Here is a 20,465-nt window from a genome sequence, read left to right on the forward strand (position 1 = left end):
TTCCTTAATCGACGAACGTAATGAGCCAACCAATTCAGTCGTACAAAACTCAAAACAGGCCTAAGGCTCACTTGACGTGAATAAAATGAGGCCTCCAAGTTTAAAATGTGATACTGATTAACATTGAAGATATGTATGAATAATTTTGTCTATTAATTTCATGTTTATAATTTAATATCAGTCTGCTGCATGTATTGCGATAAGGTCATTATGGGCTTCAGGGGTGAAGATGGAGATAGCACGTTCCTCCGATATGTTACCAACCTTTCGAGTCGACACAGCGTCAAAAACAAAAACAAAAACAAAAACGTCACGATATTTATGAATAATAAATTCAGATAATTTGACTCGGAACATTCTGGATGCAAAACAGAAGTGTTTAAAACTGCACCGCAATGTTAAATTAAGTTGATTAGTTTCGGTTTTAATCTTAGGGTGCTTCCAACCAATTATTTCTGACCTTGCAGAGATCAATGACAAGTCCGACAACTGAAATTATCTTCTTCATTACACTTCACTGCACCCCTACAAACATTTCTTTGAAGCTACTTCTTTTATATCCACTTACAAGACAAAAAATTAACAGCGAACGTGTTCTGAAAGTAAAGACACGTCCGAGCAATCACGAGTAAGTAGTTCGTAGCCATTTACCCTCAGAACTTTGGCGAAAAAAAAAAGCATCGACCACTAAAAAGGGCACAAGAGCCTTCTCGCCGCCTTAATGTATAGCAAAGTTACGTGTGTGGAAATCATCATATTCACACGTTAAAGGACAATGAAGTGATCCTCTACACTGGTAAGAACGAAAAAGCGCACAAAACATTTGGACCTAAGAACAACCTAACCTGGACTAGACATTCAGATTTCACGCACGCATACACGAAGAAAACTACCTTCATACACGGCGAAATCCATAAAAAAGAAAGCCGTAGATGCATTCTACAGCTCAAGAATTGACATAATCCGGCGCTGACTTACAAAGTGCAATTCCTGCAAAACTGGAAGTCGATGATATTTCTCTAAGGTAACTTCTAGTTCCCGACTTAAAGATTCCTAGTATCCACGCCATTATCCAAAGACTGGTTACCGGTCAGCTTCCTCCTCTAACCTAATTAGAAATCAATAATCAGAATTCGAACCAGCGTAAGCACCTCAACATGACGACGTATGGAAAGCGGATGTACATTTCCATGTATTCATGACGTCAGCATTGGAAGTAAGTGGTGGGCTTCATCCATGAGAAAAGAGGCCGTCTGGATGCTGTGATGAAGATAAAATTGCCTGCCCTGCTGGGAATCTAAATCCGATCGCCCACATCATAGCCAGATCACTGTAGTCTGAGATAATCCAGCTCTGCTGCTGCTTCGGGTAGAAAAAACCCCTGAAATGATCCGGCATGCCTAGACACACTGCAGTAAGGACAATATCAATATTTAGCAGTACTGTAGCATTTTCTGAGCCCCCGAGATGGTTCAGCGGACTAAAAGATGTCGATGACACCGGCCTGCGAAATTAATCCACCCATTCCTAGTTACTTATATACGTAAGTTAGTATCTGTGAGCATGGCATTGGAATTCGATGTGCCAACTCCACATTCCTGTGAACCTCTCATCATAAGCTTTCCGTTAGACGAATGTTTTCAAAATGTGGGTCACCAACCAGTAAGAGTTATTTCTTGATCCTCCAAGCTGAATGAGCCGAACTTCCCTACAGCGACACCTCGTGTAAAACTGTAACTGGACTCTGAATGTATTGCCGATAAATACTTCAATTGTATGCACACCTGAATACGCAATGACCTCTTCTGAAAATACAGAGGACGTCACTGTGGTCTTCTAGATTGTGATGCCGTGTGGCCCTGTGGGTGGAGGCCACCTTTTCGGACGACCGTGGGTGTGGACTTCTAGGTATAAACCAATGTTTCCGAGGAGCATTACGCCTCCATCTGCAGGGCTGAGGATGGAGGCTGTGTGTTCAATAACCCTGCAATTCGTCTACAGTGTATTTATACATGTTTCGTTTTGTTCTCCGAATAAACTGTGACAATCTACTTAAACGGCATTAACCAATTCATTTTTACAATGGAGATGCATTTTGTTTTATTTGAGGCTGGAAATGAATTTATAAACACCAGCTAGTCGGCTTTGGCTCTCTGGAGCTGTTACGCCACGGATTTAATTTTAATTTAATTTCCACGAACTTCGGGCTTCGAAGTGTTAAAGGGGTGTTATCTGCACAATCATCATTGTCAATCATAAATTATGCAGAAGGCCATATACTTGAGTACGCACATCCGCCATGTCATGTTTCATTACAAGAACAGCCCCCACCTTGATAAAGGTTACGGGTTCGTATAACGGTCACGATAAGTTTAAAGTCTCTCAGGTACAAGTATTCATCTTGGAATCTTTTAAAAAAGTAGACCATCTGCTAATATTAAATAGTATTTGCAGATAATTGAACAGTGAAGAACCTACAGCCAGCCGTAGGTTTTGTCATAATTCCATTTTCTTCAATTCTGATACCCATGAGAGTGACAAGACATAACCGATATTAATTATTGAAGAACATTACATGTGTGCAGCTCAATAATTTATACGCTATAACCAACAATTCAAATCAAGGAGAATGAGCTGGGTGGGCATAAGCGCACTAGTGTGATAGATTACAAATGCATACAAAATTTTGATTACGAAATCTCAAAGGAAGAGACTTGAGTCCTAGGCGTATATGGGACCAACAAAGAAAACAGGAGTTTTTTTACCCAAACACAGGGAAATTTCGCAAAGCGGCCCTTTGAAAGAAAAATGGTACGCCTCCTGTTCTCTGCCTTTAAATTTCAACAGCACCACGTTTTAAAGACGACCAATATACGGCTTAATATACTGACGTACTACGATCGAGCACTGATGCAAGTGGATGGCAAATAATAGGAAAGGTCTTCGGGTGTAAGCTAGGCTGGGCCCATGTTCCCCACAGATATGCATGGTCAAGTATCTTGTTTCATGACGCCAGCCGATTTGTGCGGTATTGTAGTCAGCCAGCGGGCAAACATGCTGGAATGCTGGATGCCCGCAGTCAGATGTTTCTTAGAATTGTACGTTCTTTGTGAAGTTACATAAGCACCATTAGGCTAGATTCATAACCTGAAACATGGTTGTCGATTGGATGTGTTCGTCTTGTGGCGTTCTGAGGCGAGTTGCGGCTAATTTGACAGTTGGCATTATGCATTGTGTGCCCGCCTATGCATGAATCGGTTTACAGAACTTCTTTTTGTCGACAGTGTACATTAGGAACATCAAACAAATATGTAAATAACTGATTAGCAATGGTATAATTTACTTAGTTTGCGTGAATAAGTCACGGAACCTTCGGTGAGGCGGCTCTGTGTCAATGGACCATCGTTTGAAATGATATTCTATTGAAGATCTTGTCAACGAGTTGGACCAGGACGCACAGTTTTTTTGAAAAAGAAGCATTTTCAGTTGTGAGGCACTTTCCATAACTCAGGTAACGTCTGGAGCGGACCGACATATATCCAGGTGGTGGGACAAATTTTACTTTTCCGATTCGACGAGTTCGACCATTTTCTTGAACGTGCTGGAAAATCACATGTTTTCAAAAACAAACAACAACAATAGGGTTGTGCTTCTGCTTTATGGGGCACCACATATTTCAAAGACTTTTCGCGAGTGACAACTTCTCTTCTAGAGCGGAGGAATGGAACAGCGTGCTTTAAGGCCTGTCCACCTCGATCTCCGGACATTAATCCGCTACATGTTTACTTCTGAGGCCACGTAAAAAAGTTGTGTCCTCGGTAAAAGTCAACAACATGGGCCATTTCGAGCAAATGATCAGATACGCATCTGACACTGTAACTCAAAGTATTCTCATTAAGTTGTGGGAGGAAAGGCAACAATACTTGAATGTTTGTATAGAGACGGAGCCAACATTGAACATATCGGTCGAGTGATGACTTCTGGAGGTGCCGGGTTGAAATCTCGACCCCGGAGACCGGCTATACGGAATAGGGTATTTCGTGGTTTACCTCAGTCCCTCCAGGCAAATTCCTGGATAGCGCCTTAAATTAGGCGACGGCCGCTTCCTTTCACATCGTTTCCAATTCATTTGTAATTATCATCCTCTCATTCGACACTATAAAATCTCAGCTACTGAAAAAGTGTCGTCAAATAGGCAATAAATAAACTAGCAGGTAAAGGAAAAACTTTCCCTGATACGCCATGAAGAAGTGTATATAACAGCGAAACTTCAAAACTACTTTGTAAACTAGACTGGATAAGACAGTTGGAAGTAGCAGTATCCTAGTGAATTGTACATAAAATATTTTGTGGTTAGCAGGTCGTACAGGAAACATAATCAGTGGGGTTTCGAATAATCCTCCCTTCTTTGTAAACGTATTAGGGAGCTTGGTGTCTGTCCCCCCCCCCCGAAAAATTAATACAATGTGATTCAAATTCAGTGCCTGATTTTTGTGAAATTGTATGAATATCAAGCAAGGTAAAGTTTGTAAATCTTTGTTTGTATTCTTTACTTTCTGTGTCCAACAGTACTATCGTCGACGTCGAATATTCAGCTCTCCTGATTCCCAACCCGGTCTGACGGAGGATGTTCATATACTGGGATAATACCACACAAATCTACAATAGCTTCCGTCCATATCCTTCCTAATACATGTTTCACAATTTCATTCGACGCAATAATACCTCTGCTGTTTATAAAGTGTCGTTAAACGAACCAAGGAAAAAAACATTTCGTTCTCAGCTAATAAATGTATTATTCAGTACCTCTCCAGAATCAAGTAAAATTACGGCATTCACAGTTCTACTCTTCACCTACTATTAATAGGCCATGGAGATAATGAAAAAACCCTAAACGTAGTAAACATTTCTGGGGTGGGGGGAGAGAATTGCAGTTTTGTTTCCATATTTACGTTTTTCGATAGCATATGCGAAGGAATACAAAAGATCCTGAACTGAAGAGTTCCCAGAATTTTGTCAGCTCTTAATTTAATAGTAAATGCAATTCTGATTCGTTACTATCGTCCCCAAATACCATACTTGAACTCTGCCATGGTTTCGATAGAGCTTCATATTGATTCTGTCCCGTATTCTGGTAGAGACATGTAAGTAATTTTCTCTGAGTTTACAAGCAGACAAATTCCTTACCAGTATACAATAGACCTTCTTAAAACGTGTATTGTCACGGACAAGACCTAGTAATTCAATTCATTTAAGCTGCTACTATACTGTGATCACAAGACAACAAAAAATGCATTACCTGTATTTAGGCAACCGGTTAAGCTCGCCCTTTCTAACAAGAGTAGTCTTTTTTCTCTCGTTATGTTAATAGCACAGAGTTTTTACGGCTTTGAAACCAGATGTTTAAGTAATGCACTTCGTTACCTAGCTGTCACTAGCTGGTGAACAAAACACAAATTCGCATTCACTTGCTACAGAATCTAGTACTTACGCATTTCATCCATATGTACACTATTCTTTAAGCAGGAATTTCAAAATAAACGGCTTTATATTAAATCTACGCTTGTTGGTGCAACATACAAACTGCGACTGAATGATTTACACACAACTCGTTACATTTACATAGACTCACTTTATATTAATCGACTAACGAATTCAGTTACGTGCCCAACCTACACGACCGCCTTCCTAACTTGTTATGACGTCTTACACGCCATGGCCACGGAATACATGCACAGACTATGTTGATAATCTGTGGGTAAAACCAAATGCGAGTGCCATCTATCCATCAATACAAGAACACCATAACTATCTCGGATTAACCTTGCATTTAAAATACTATTTAATTATAATTCTTTAGGAGATTGAATGTTTGCGCTGAACATTGAAAATTTTAAATCTTCTAGTTCTTCAAATTATGTTCACATAAAATACCAAAAGAAGGGCAAAACAAACGGATGAACTGAATGTAGTAATACGGACTCAACTGTTACACCAACTACATACCAAAACAATTTCACCTGAAGTTAGGTAACTTTCAAATGGGTAAAGAAAGGAGCACTGATACAGTTGAAAATGACACACATTTATATACAATTTCTTATTTTAAATTACTTACAAGCCATTAAAATGACAACAAAACTGTAGTACACTGGGTATTAGAGAATGCTCACAGGCTTAGAAGATTAATAAAGCAAATTACTGTGGAAGACAAAAATGTAACCAGTAGATTCACAGAAATTGACCAACATTTCATGTGTGCTTACTACCTTAATCATAAATTCTGTAAATTTCACTTCTAAGCTACGCTGGCTACAGGTTTTGATGGTTCTCCACATTCTCTCCAGCCAAATGCCAAGACAGCTCCTTAACTAGGCTAACTACTTCCTTCTACATCCTTTTGCAATTCATGATTTGTCAACTATCCTAGTATTTGATGCTGTATAGTATAATCTACTGACAGTTTCATTCACTAATAAATAAATAAATAACACACATTAAAAAGGTTTGTCAGAAACAAATACTCTTTCTTAACTTAGTTTAATCAGAAAGGACATTCTGTTTATGATGTATTTCATAGGTGAAATAAAGACTCTCAATACGGCAAACTGAAATCTATATACAAAATGAAGTATGATTGTCAAATATGATCAACCAACTTTGTAATAAAAGTGATTCATTACAAAAAACAAGACAACTAGGCAAGAACATTTGTACTACAACAAACATCATTATAATATCTATGTTTGTTATGTAGGATTCAGAAATCTGAATTGTAATACTAATTTTATTTCCCTCTAAAGATAAAAATAATTTTCTGACAAGTCATATTTTGATAAACACACACATAAAATCATAGTTGATAATAATGTAGTATGTGATTTCGATTACATCATACAGATATCCAAATTTTTACAAAACGTTAAAACATAGGTCAGAATGGTTTGGAGCATGATTTTGCATACAAACTATAAACAGAGATTCGGCTTTTACTAAAAAGAAATCATAGTTGGATAATGACTTTGCATGAGTTTGATGGTAAATCACAGGACTCCAGATTTTCAAACAACAAAAAGCATAGGCAATAACTACTTGGCATAGTTTTGCCTACATGAGTAAGCCACAATCTGAGATTTAGGGATCATATTTATTCATTGAAAGATTATGAATTGTCCATATGTATTCTTCCAATGCAATATCTGGGTATCTTATTTTATAAAATGTTCTCAAAATCTATCAAAATAATTGTTCTCAGAATTCATAAAAATATTGAAATATGAATAAACAATACATAACATAAACTTACAATAACAGAGCTGCACAAGTGATAACTATTAGATTCTGTAATATATATGCCATCAGGAATGGAACAAATTTTTTTTATATGTACAAGGATTTACAAAATGAGTCCCTCAAGCAATCTCTTCCCTTATCCTACAAAATTCCTCATTTATGGAAAATTATTTAATATTGTTCTCCATTGTCAGACTGGAGGCAAAGCAACAAACTATTCACACAAAAAAATATTCAAAGTATAGTGTGTCTCTTACAAAAAATCCATAACAAAATTTGTTAAGATTCTAGTATGTAAGCTCGATACTGTAAAATAAGTTTGTAAACAAAGAATTATGGCTTGACAAAAACAATAACAATAAGTATACTGTTCTTTACAGCACAATATTCAGTGTTTATACAAAGTAAGAAGTATATTCATGAGGCATTACACCTCGCCGTGGATAGAAAGTATGATTGACTGAATAATTCAGAAGGTTGGTAAGATGCGACATGTAGATATCAGCAAATCTAAAAAGTCGTCGAGAAAAAAATGTAGGGTTATGGTAAGTCCGAAAGACACTGCCAAATTGTTTGTTGAAAACACACTTGATCTTTTGCCTGAAAATAAAAATGAAAATTGGTTATTATAGTTGAAACACTGATGTGCAAGACAGGATTTATGCTATCATCTGACAGGAAAAATTTGAAAGTGACTCATTCATCTTCCAGTCACAGTAGCTTCTCTTTATAAGGAGTGATGACAACACCAAACATTTTATCAACTGCCATTCATGATGAATATTACAAAAATTATAACTGAAATGATAAAACAACAATAAAAATTAGAAAATTACAGACATAAAACCATTAACATCAACAATCAATGAAGCTCATAAAGATAATAGTAATGATAATAACAACAGTAATGTAATTATAAAGCAATATATAAATGCAGTCAATAGCATATATAGTAATAGCAATAATAATAATAAGAAGAAGAACAAGAACAAGAAAGACAATAATAATAACAATGATAGATCTCTATGGTGGGATTGTGTGAATATGGTGATAAACCTTCAGGTTCCATAATATAAGGGAATTTCTAAGGGTGAATGATTATTGACTGTCTGAGGAAAGTTCCATATTATGATACTGTTTATAATAAATTAATAAAAGAAGTACTAGTACTACTACTACTACTACGAGGCTCGTCCACAAAGTAAGTTTCCCTGGGGCCGTTTACAGAAACAAAACACAATTTCATGGAAATATTTATTGCAACAGATAGAGCAAGTGTCCAGCTATTTTTCAACATATTCGCCACCGGAATTGAGACATTTGTCATACCGTGGGACCAACTTTTGAATACCTGTGTCGTAGAAGTCTGCCGCCTGGGATTGGAACCACTGTGTGACAACCATCTCCGCCTCTCTGTCATTCTCAAAACGCTGACGCTGACCGGACAGAAATTTCTTGAGGTGTAGGAAAAGATGGAAATCACTGGGAGCGAGGTCCGGGCTGTAGGGTGAATGATTAAACACCTCCCAGCTGAACTCCTGCAGGAGACTTGCTGTCCGTCGAGCCGTGTGCGGCCTAGCGTTATCACTGACCGCACTTCACAGTTGGCGGGAGCTGGAATAAGAACCTCCATCTTCAACAGCTGCAACGATGCTACTGTGAGAACGCGGGAAGTACCGTTAGTGCATGTGCCATGCTACGTCATTGCTCTAGCACGTACGCACAGTCGCTTCGCGCAATATAAGGTTTGCTAGCTGTGGGACAAGTGGGAAACTTACTTTGTGGACGTGCCTCGTATTAACTGACCAAAGAAATAACAAAAACAACAACAAAGCAACTGGGATCAGAAAAATAACAAATAATTATCCATTCATTTCCACTTAGAGAAACGGGTCCAAAACTGTTAAATGAAAATAATATCCAAAGCAAAAAATTAACAGGAACAATCATCACTATCTGATGCAGGGTATAAACTAACCAGGTGATAGGTTCTGAAATGCAGAAGAACCTGAAGGTTCATCACTATCAATGAAAAAGTCCACAACTGGACCCTACCCTGACCAAGTTCCTGTAACGTTACAACAGAAAAACAAATACTACACATATGACAACAGTATTTACACAAGAATTATGTTTCTAATGGGAATCTGCATTCCCATTGCTTTTACACATGGTAAACGTATATGACCTTATTTTCCTTGAATGCAAATCTCAGAGCCATGTATAGTCATATTCATATGATTAGGAAATAATATTTACCGAAGATCATCTCGTTCTGCCATCCATTTTGCCAAAACTTCCTCCTCCTCAGGTGACTCACAATCCTGGAAGTCCTCTATCAGCTGTGTCAACATCTGCAACCAGTTGCAGTTCATTTTGAACTCTGGATCATTCAGTGTCTCAATCTCATGCTGTTAAAAATGGATCAGTATTAATCAATGACACATACAGTACTGAGTAAGTGTTGATTTATCAGTATGTAATGCTGACAAGCATGGTAAGGATAATTTTAAGTGCAGTTTCTACAATCCTCCAAACAGAAGTGTACCCATTATATAACATTGTACCTTTATCACTGATCCAAAAATGTATCCATCTGTCAGTCAACAGGCAAGCAACAGGGACAAGTAGTGTATACAATTTTATTCTGCATAAATAAGTTCCTATGCTATCGTAATGGCAGAAAAGTGTTGACAGTATTAAGTTGGAATAGAAACAGCCACAGAATACCACGCAAAAGTTTTTAATATCTCAGCACATTTTAGTCACTCTCTATAGGAAAATGTATTTCTGTTTATTTATGTCTCCTCAGACTTAAGTTTTCCAAGAACTTAATACTGATGCAAAATAAGTCTTCTGGAAATTGGATAAATTTGAGCTGAGACCATTCCATCAAGTATTACAACTCACTGCGAGTTCATTAATGATAGCTCCAGTCCGCCAACCATGTTCCAGAGTCACATCTGCCAGATCACTGTATGGATGATCTCCAAAATAGAGGACCTGCTCTCCCCTCCATCCCGTCATATCTTGAAGCTGTTTCACAGTACCCTAAAATGGTGAATTAAATATTCAGATCAAAGAAAATAATCAGTTATAACTTTTAATGACACAAATAATGTCAGTACAATCAAAGCTTGCTGGCTGAGATGGGCTAGATATGTTATTAGGATGTATATGTAATGCCTACTAAAAATTTATCTTTAATAAGCTCAAAGTACAACTATGTGATACAAGACAAAAAAAGAGATTTGGCGACAACTGGATGAAACATTCTAGAAACAAACAGAAAAATATGACGACTGAACTTAAATGCCACAATCTACTTAAATAAAATGCATTATGTACCTCATAATAGATTTTTCCTTTCTCCAGCCTTGTGACACGATCCCAGAGTTGTGTCCGACTTTCACAGTCATAGATTCGAAATGGTCTTGACTCAACCGTGAAAAACTTTGGTTTGCGTGCCTGGACTATCACCACATCAAAATAATGCATCCAATCACTTCCTACTAGCAGCTCCATTCCTTTGTTCCTGTAAGAATTAAAACACAAGTGGTCATAAAATAAGATAGGGGACATGAAAATAGCTCTGTAATGACAGCAGCATAAGCACAATACCTACATCCAAATTAGCAAAACCTTTATTACAACTCACACAAAATGGTATGGACTATTGGTGACGAGGAACAGCTTCTTTCCAGCAGCCACCAGACGGCCAAACAACCTGCGGATATCTCTGTTTTGTTCCAGGTATTCTGATACATTCTGCTCCACAATTCTGTGCATTACTGGATGACCACTCTGTACTGAACTCTGTGGGAATAGCATTTATATAGCTAATTGTAACCCTCTGAAGTTGAAGCTCATCTAAAGAATATTTAATAATTTACTCCAAACTGCAAACAAAGGCACATTTTATCTCAATTAGAAAGCTCAATTTCCTACTGCTGTTAGGAAATAATTGCTCTTTACTCTAAGAATTATATGAAACCCATAAATACATTTTGTGGATTACTTGCAAAGTTACTGATTACTAAAGCAGGTGGTACATATAATGATCACCATGCTTTGAAGGATTATGCTTTCTCAGTAATTCATTCTTAATGATGATCATCCTTTTGGGAACTGGCACTTTGTGGATAGGTTCTATTGCCAACAACTCAGAGAAAATATAGTGCCTCCATGATCAGGACTTCAGCTCCGATGGAGACAGAATGTTCCTCTGAACACATCTGTAACACAACTCACTACTTCCACTGGGTTGGCCCCAGTGCTGGTCTGGATGTTGTAATAAATAGAAAATTCCTGCAAAACATACCTTCACATCATGAAACAGAATCTCAGGATGGTAGTCAATGTGGTTACGCTCGAAGTATTCAGCAACATTACACAGAAGACTCATCTCTGGCACCGAGAACAAATCTGCTAACTGCACCATTTTGATCTTGACATCATGCTGTCAGCAATTCAATAATGTAATGTTATATTCATCAATGTGGTAACTACTCACATTATGCAACATAAACTAATGACAAATTGAAGTGATTAATTTATACACTTGAAATATCTGAATGTGATGTGCTCAACAGTTTTTGAGGTTGTCTTTGGATAAAAGAACTTGATAACTGGACCAAGCAGTATTTAATAATAAATCAGCTGCAACAAACTCAAAATATGACATAGCTGAAATAACAAGTAACATACAAATTACTTCATTTATGCATGCTATTGATATAATATATCAATATACATACAAACTGCAAAAATTATAAAACACATTTCTAGATTGCATTTGCACATTCTGTGACTTCAAAATAATCAACAAAGTATTTCTCTGTAGGAAGGTCTATTTATGTAAATGTGAAAAACAATTTACAATTACCTACCACAAAAGTAAAAATACTCAATGAAAATAGTACTTACAGTGAGTATGTTCTTTAATATGTATTATATTTTCCCATCAGATATTGAAGCAAATTTTCAGTCCATCATTAGTCTTAAGACATCCAAGTATTCAAATTTATTAACCACTTATTACTACAACATTATGATACAGGATAAAAGTATCAAAAACTGACTACAGAAGATTAATACAAGATCAAATGCATATTATTAGAGAGACAATAAAAATTAAAAAAATAATGATAGAATAAAAATTTCACAAATATCAGACTTAACAATACTCAAACAAAATGAGAAAGAATAAGTTGTGATAGGATTAAAAAGGTCAACCAAGAAAAAGATGTTCACAAAGATATTTAAAATGACAGAAAGATTAAAATATTCTCTGTATAACAGTGCACAAATAAAAAATAAGAAAGTAAACAAAACTTCTACTTTTACTAATAAGATAAAGCCAATCAACATAAATTAATTAATTATCTATCAATCCTACATATTTTAATATCATTACTCAAATTTAGAAATTAGTTTTGACATATCATATGATAACATGCAGAATCATCTGTAACATTGAACAAATCAAACTATTACAGCACATAAACCACAGAAAATGAAACCCTTAAAATGTTCACCTCAGTATATTCTTGCACACTGCCCAAACCTTATTCAGGATGCACGAAATTTACATTAATTTAATTACCCTGCATGAGTGGACATGGAGACAAAGACTTGCATTTTCTAAACTTCAACACTAGATGGAGGTAAGTGGTCAGGTTTATGCTGCAGCCTCTTATCCGAAGAACAAAGTGCCCAAGCACCTTTCAAAAGAAAGATAGGTGAGTGCAAATAATTATGATGTTAAGTGATGTTCTGCTCATGAAAATACCATGTTCACACCTTCTGCACAAATGGCATGAGCAATAGCCTAGCAACCAGGGTGACTCTAAGTTGAGTGTTACAGAGGAGGTTGGGAGAGTCTATTAACATGAGGATGGATCTACAACTGATTACATTTTTATATGATGGTTGTTGGGTTGAACGTTAAAGTAGACAATCTGCATACCTATATATGTGCTTTCTTTTCTGAGAGTGCAATCACATATAGCAACAAATATAATGAATTTCACAACTAAAAGGTTTCAAAAAAAGCATATTAAAGGTACAGCACTTCTAATTCTAAGAATGAAAATATACTACATGTTAAAAAATAATCTTTCTTACTAAAACAATGTACATAATATTATATTTTAACTACAGCAGCATACAGATTAAACACAGTAAGTCCCAAAACAACAAAAACCAGCATTCTAATCTACAACCAACATTTATACAATAATGAACTTATAATCTATGTTACAACATAATTACATTTACATTCCAATACTTCAGACAGACTTTCCTAGGAAGGGAAGACAACCTGGGTTTTAGATCTGCACAATTCAAACTCACCAACCGTTGCCCTCTCTGCAAAGATATGTGGTCCGCCCCAAAATGAAGGAACATTTCATTTTTCAATTACTTGGAAGAACAGGTATTTTGTTTATATCAGCCACCAGAAGGTAGGGCAGACATCAGCAGTGGGGAGAGAAAGAAACCAGTCACATTTGTCTGAGTCAAATAAACAGCGTTCTATTTATGAATAAAAATTTGTCACTGATCTTCATGAATTGAACCTGTCTCTCTCTATTGATTGGTTCATAAAACTCGGTTCACAGTACAGTGTATCCCTATGAAAGAATATTGTACAGAAATTACCTTTAGTATTACTAAATTTCTGGAGTTTGTTTATTGTCTACTATTCTTAAAAGAACAACAGTTCAGAAACCAGATTGGTTTTCAATCTCAGGCAAAAAAAGGTGGGGAGTACCTACTCAGTTGAGTCTGTCAGAAAGAAACTAATATTAATCACTGGTCCAATGGACAAAGTACAGAAATCTATTAATACCAATTGTTATATACCATCAACTTTTCTTCAAATTTAAAAAATTACCTGCTTTTATGTAGCTCATGATTCATTACTGTTCACAAGACAAAGTAGATCGTATTTCTCTAACATATTGTGATGTGTTGGGGGTTGGCATTGTTGAACTGTTTAATGACATTGTTGTATTCATGCATTGTTGTATTATTTACATTGTTGCGTTTAGCATTGTTGTGTTTACATTGTTGCGTCTGTTTATTGGCAGTAGTGTAGTAGGTGAGAGTGTGGAAGAAATACTGCGAAGAGAGCTGAAGTGTGAATCGCTTGTAGGAGAAGTGTGTTGTAGACGAGATTATTTTGTGCTGTAAAGACGTTTTAGTTGATTAAATTCATTATTGCTGGAAGACTTTGTGGTCTCTTACAATCCAACCAAGTTTACAACTGAGATTGGATTTGAGGTAGTAGACCCCGCAAGAAATCAAGGGTTGAAAATCAAGGTTGTATACCGACCCACGCTACAATATACTATTATATTATTCTTCTTAAACCTATGTCTCAAAAATGGTTCTTCCCTAGTGGCTGTTCAACTAAAATATTGCAAACATTTCTCATTTTGCCTATTACATGTTACATGTGCTTCAAGTCTCACCCTCATTAACTTGACAACACTAAAATACAACACAAAAATCATTCCTTATTATGCAATTTTCTCCACTTTCTTATTATTTCATCTCTCATTAGTCCACATGTCTTCTTCATCACTTATCACACATATACCCAAATATATGTTCTTCCCACAGAATAAAAAACCAAATTTTGTGTATTTAAATATTCGGATTTTAGATTAGTAAACAGGAAGATAAACTATGCTGAACTAAATGGTAGCAAGCATTATCTAACACAGTAGGAGCTGAACCCAAAGGTTCAACACTACAAATACCAAAGCCTGTCATTGAACCTGAGCCAGTTTTACCCATCCTTAGAATCTACCTTCCTAAGATTCATCTTCCTATCTCCTTCTTGATCTTCCAAGTAGATGTTTCCAAAGGTTCCTCCACCAAAGTTAAGTTATGTGTTCCTTGTCTCCCCATCCTAGTCACATGTTTGGCACATAGCCTTCAAAATGTAACTATTCAAACTATTCAAGGTAACACTTAAAATTATTCTTTGTCAGGACTTTTTCCATCGTCTGTTCTTTAAAATCAGTCCAGTGACAGAGACTAGCTCTACCTAGGGGACCCAACAGAGTAGGTACCTTTCACCTGAAGACGGAGACAGAACCAGCCTCCGAAACATTGTGATTTTGAAGAACAGACGATGGAAAAAGTCCTGACAGAGAATAATTTTAAGTGTAAACTACCATCATCAAAACCCTTTAGAATAAAATTATTCAAGGTAACCTCTATAAATCATGAAGTTCCACATTACATAATATCCCAAACTGTTCAATTATTTCTTCCTTCTCAGGTCAAAGCACATGTAAGACCTTGTATTTCCCATACAAAAGAAACTGCAAAATTACTTTCTGTATTTTCACCTTCAGAAATTTGGAAGACACAGTATGATAACAGTTTCCATCTGAATAATTACAAGCATTTACAGGATTTATTTTTCTCATAATTCAATCCTAAATCTTATTTCTATTTGTTGATGTTGTTTCAGGTTCCAAAATATCTCAAATTACTTATTAAGTATAGTTATATTATGACTTTATTCCTGATTTTGGCTTTGGAACATATTCATATATTTAGTTTTACATCTACTTCTAGACACATATTTGAAATGGCCTATAGAAGGTTTTCAGTGTTATTCTTTATGGTATTCATATTCTCTCCAAAGCAAGTCTGGACACAATAACAAAAATAAAACTCCCTACCTATGCTAAGAAACAAACTCCAGCTATTTTGTTGACAAGACATTGTGGCTCATAGGCCTCTTGTAAAGTATAATAATGGTTGGCTTTCTTTCTTCTTTTGTGCCTCTACTAACAAGTTTCACATTTAATGATACACATTAATCAAATTTGAATGATTCTGACTTCAACCATCAGCATATATAATGAAAAGACCCAGGTGTCTGCAGAAGAAAGTGATTTTATATATTAGTAACAATGCTGCATTCTGTGCAGTTAACAACAGCATCAACATTTGAATATTTTTACATACACAAATAAAATCATACTTACCGCATTCTTCACCTGTGACTCAACATAAGCTATTGGGATGGCACGATTTTTGTATAACCTCAAAACTTCCTCATCAGAAACAGGGGTCATGCCACGGTACACAGTGCCAAGTTGAATTTGTAAAAATGAGTCAATCTTAAGCAACAGTCCTTTCTCTATATCATAATGCAGGCCACGTACTGCAAACCCAGGCTTGTATTCCAATTCTTTAATACCAGCAGGATACTAAGTAAAAACAAAGTTTACCTTTACTTCTATTAAATTTAATATAAAACCCGACAAACAAATACAAATACTTTTTGCTGTTATTGAAATGTTAAAGATATATAGATTTGTGCATTATCATACATATCTGTGAACCAAGGTTTCAACTCATACTTTTCCCATGAATGTATATCTAGAAGTGTATTTTGTTTTTAAGTTATTCACAACACACTTCCCTTCCATTAGTCCAGATAAGTAAAAGTATGCTGCAGTAATTCTATACTGGGACAACACTTTTGTGTATATTTCATTGATTAAGTTACATTCTATTTCAGTTAACACAATGAATTTATTCAATTTTCATGCACATATAAAGTACACTTGACAACATGTTTAAACATTAACACATTATCATCAGGCCACAAACAGGATAGATCTAAAATTTGAAATATTCCAGATACCATGTGTATATCTTCTCAGTCCCTTGGTTCAGATACCTGTGGCAAATGTCAATGGTTATCCCCAACATGGTCACAAACCAGACATCTATTTCTTTCCAACTAAAGAACAGTCATCAGACTTTGACATGCATTAACTATCTCATGACACTTAAAATAGACTGGAAGCATATCAAAAACAAATTAATGTAATTACCTTATGCTTCTGAATCAGTGTGTCTCTCCCTAGTTTATACAGAAGGAAATCCATGGATTGTTTATAATGTGCCAGTGTGTAGTCATAGTCAAATCCATAAACATTGACTTCTTTAAGATCTAATTCATTGCAAGCAAATACAGCATTTTTATTCACGTCAGGTGGAAGTTTCTTTGCTGAAATAAAGAAGGAAATAAATGTTATGTGATTTATGTAATTGATCAGAAACTATCAAAATCCCATACACTTATCAAAACACGAAACATTAAGGTAGACAGTATAAAGCAACTCAGAGTACTTAGTTACCAGTGGTGAATCATGGTCTAGAACCCATGTAGTATGGAAATGCAACGTTATTAAATCCACCTAAAATCGCACCACAATGCTAATGTATACTGATGATGATGTACAAATAAAATATACATGGCAATAAAGCCTATGGTATGCGAAAGGAAATAAGTTAATGTTTACTTAAAGTTACAAAAAAAATACCTCCGTGCTATGTATCAGGAAATAAAAATGGAAGAATCAAAAAATAAAAATTGTACACTGCCAGCAAATATTTTCTTAACTCATAATAGCAGACAATAAATTCCTGAATAATTATCTACAGGCAGTGTGTGTTTGTATGCAACAATAATCCACATTACTATTTGTGGTACCACAACACTGACTCAATAGGTTTGTTACTTCATAATCCGGAACCAACTGCTGAAGTTATGTAGTTAAGCAGTATCAAACAAGATACAAAATAAAGTACATTGATTATAAAATGACAAATAAAATGAAAAATAGCAGGAAACAGTCATGGCCTGCTTAAAAGCACTATCTCTGTATCAATTTGAAGAGGCTGAGGATAGTCAGTCAAGATAGCCAATATCCTGGACAAGATTTGAACAGGAGCTTCCTTAAAAGTCAGCTCCATTACTCTTTAAGCCAACCTGCTCTGTCTCTGGGAATGATTGTAGGTTGTATGTAGGTCATTAAAAGATGGTGGGTACTAGTTGTTTACAAGAATATGAAATGGAACAATAATTTACATACAATGAACTGTAAAGAATACAGATGGAAGTTGGTGAGGCCTATTTCATAATAACACTGAATGTCACAGTCGAGTGGTTAACACCCCTGCTTCATATTTGGGAGGTCCCAGATTCAAATCTCAGCCCGGAGACCGGCTATTTTGACTGGGTGTTTTCGTGGTTTTCCTCAGTTCTTCCAGGCAAATTCTGGGATAAGGCCATGTCCACTTCCTTATTTACTATCATCCTCTCACTTGATACTATATAGCCTGAGCAAATGAAAATAAACAAAAAATAAATATTTAACAATACCATTCCAGCCTTTTCCTGTAGAAACTGAAGATAAACAAAATATCTTGGCTGGAATACGTGGTACACTGGCTGAGATTCAAACTGGGAACCTATTAAATACAAAACAGCTGCATTACCAGTTAAGTTAGCCTGCTCTGGAACACTGTATTTTAGTTACCAGAATAGTACGGAACCATTCTTTACTTTCTAAAAGAGGGTCCAAAGTCTGCCATTGTATATGATCATGAGCTATGTTTCCAGTCTGCTTGTAAACACAGATGATGATTCAACTGCAAGAAACCACAAGCCTAGATCATACGGCCAAAATACTACCATAGTGCAATAAACCACATTGCTATGAAACTCTTAAATCCTACATCATTACTGTAAATAATCACAAATGTGCACTGCAGTGTCAGCATTGTTCTTACAATCAAATCAGCTCTTCTGCTGAAGCCATAAACAGCCAATTGGGAAACTTCCATGATAAAGAGTGAGAGCAATGAACCATGACACTAACTATTACCTATTATCAGTATCATTTTCAAAAGCTGCATTACTGATTAAGACTCCTGACCTCAACAACAGGTGTGTTGATGGAGAAGAAGTAATTAATGCAAAGTGTTTAAATTATGTTAAAAGCACAAGATATAATAAGTTCACTCAACTGCTAAATGTTGACTTATAAAAGAATCAAAACAAACATAAGTAGAATTTCCTCCATGTCAGAGATAATGGTTATATTGCCATGACTAGGTCTTCTGATATTAGATGTGGGAATTCCTCCATACTAAATATAATGGTTACAGAACCATGATCTAGTTCTTTTGTAATTAGGTAATGGCATTTTCTCCATGCCAGACTCGTTACATGATAACTGTTTCCTACACGCCAAACTATAATTATACTCCCATACTTCAGTCTTATAGAATTAGATACAGGCATTCCCTGGTTTATAACAATTTGCCTTTAACGCCGATATACAGAGAGACAAAAAAAGTTACTATACAACAAAGTTGTCATATGACTGTCCTATTAAATACAGAATTTCATCCAAATACCTAAGCCAAATTGTATTGCAGTTGCATAGTGAATTTATATACTCCTTTGAAAAGCAATTACAATAGAAAACGAATCCTTCAAATGTTTAAATGGAATTAATCAAAACAAATAAATCTATGCACACTCAAACAATAAAATACGTGATGATTAACTTGCACAAGTGTAGTCAAATCTTACTTCGAATGCAAATCCCGTTAAAAGTTTCGCATCATTTGAAATTTAAATTGGACAACATAAGTTTTAGTTCTATTTTCTGCTTGTTACTGTTCCTGTGGCTTGGGTGTCAATTTGATCTTGCAAGTCCAAGCATTCAAAGTCGAGAGTACAGATATACCACACTGACCCATATTAGAATTATGGGCATTGTGCCAAACACATCATTAGATCAATGTATACTTGATATCCATATACTTACATTCGCATTTTTGTTTTGTTCTGAGATAAGCTTCTGATAAGGGCTCTCGAGACATATATCTCTGTTGCACTTTCCATGGCGATGATGATATTTGAATATTTTCATGCAAGACTGCATTAGCGCACACCAATCTACGAAACAACATACAGGCATGGACCATAGCGTATTTCGTTCCACTGCCTTCTACAGACTTCATCCGCTATTTGGCCTTACTACGGACGAGACATGACATTTGAGACTTTTATGATCCGCTAGTTAGAGACATCATTCGTTATTGTGGGTCAGTTTGGCCGCATTGGATTTTCATGACTTTCTTTCCTCTTCTCAAGCTCTACAGTCCCCTGTGAACTGTGGATTCCTGCACAATTCATCTCCATGCCTTTCATACTTTTGCCAAGGAGAAATAATAATAATAAGAGGAACGAAAAACTTACATTAATAACAGAAAGCTCTAAGTGTTATACAAAATGTATTTGAGAAAAAATGTCATACGCCCATGTTTTGCCTTATTTT

At 35.9% G+C, this 20,465-nt stretch overlaps 2 protein-coding genes across 13 annotated transcripts in view; both read right to left on the reverse strand.

Moving 5' to 3' along the window:
• Window positions 1-5,705, reverse strand: part of LOC110839195 (Rho GTPase-activating protein conundrum) — a 35,699-nt gene extending 29,994 nt beyond the window's left edge. For 3 of the 4 annotated variants that reach the window (XM_022083123.2, XM_022083119.2, XM_022083121.2), the window contains exon 1: window positions 5,492-5,705. The gene's annotated coding sequence lies outside the window, so the exon portion shown is untranslated. The remainder of the gene's footprint in view (window positions 1-5,491) is intronic. The other variant, XM_087352509.1, reaches the window with a different exon arrangement.
• A 359-nt stretch (window positions 5,706-6,064) lies between these two features.
• Nt5c (5' nucleotidase C) lies at window positions 6,065-20,329 on the reverse strand. 9 transcript variants are annotated; one of them, XM_022083110.2, is made up of 11 exons: window positions 19,953-20,316; window positions 18,497-18,585; window positions 17,163-17,338; window positions 16,305-16,529; window positions 13,648-13,662; window positions 11,615-11,752; window positions 10,952-11,109; window positions 10,642-10,828; window positions 10,204-10,344; window positions 9,553-9,704; window positions 6,065-7,893 (listed from the first exon to the last, which is right to left on the reverse strand). In XM_022083110.2, exons 3-11 carry the CDS (start codon window positions 17,214-17,216, stop codon window positions 7,689-7,691), a joined length of 1,275 nt encoding a protein of 424 aa, XP_021938802.1. In that variant the 5' UTR covers window positions 17,217-17,338; window positions 18,497-18,585; window positions 19,953-20,316; the 3' UTR covers window positions 6,065-7,688. The 9 variants fall into 9 exon arrangements, 8 of the variants coding, with proteins under 8 accessions (XP_021938802.1, XP_021938806.1, XP_021938805.1 ...); XM_022083114.2 differs by lacking the exon at window positions 18,497-18,585 and adding an exon at window positions 18,613-18,765; XM_022083113.2 differs by lacking the exon at window positions 19,953-20,316 and adding an exon at window positions 19,715-19,902.
• Between the last annotated feature and the right edge of the window lie 136 nt (window positions 20,330-20,465).

This window comes from Zootermopsis nevadensis, unplaced genomic scaffold (genome assembly GCF_977971745.1).
Source record: "Zootermopsis nevadensis isolate Lab colony 2312 unplaced genomic scaffold, Znev_1.0 Znev_ptg000021l, whole genome shotgun sequence".
In the NCBI taxonomy this organism is placed as follows: Eukaryota; Metazoa; Arthropoda; class Insecta; order Blattodea; family Termopsidae; genus Zootermopsis; species Zootermopsis nevadensis.

Bases quoted from the DNA above. Each gene is read 5' to 3' on its own strand.
- Nt5c (XM_022083107.2), bottom strand. From the start codon at position 20,148: ATGAAGTCTGTAGAAGGCAGTGGAACGAAATACGCTATGGTCCATGCC. The intron at 11,110-11,614 runs GTATGTTTTGCA...CTATTCCCACAG, and splicing joins TTCTGTTTCATGATGTGAAG to AGTTCAGTACAGAGTGGTCA. The intron at 9,705-10,203 runs GTGAGTTGTAAT...CATTTTTAACAG, and splicing joins CTATCATTAATGAACTCGCA to CATGAGATTGAGACACTGAA.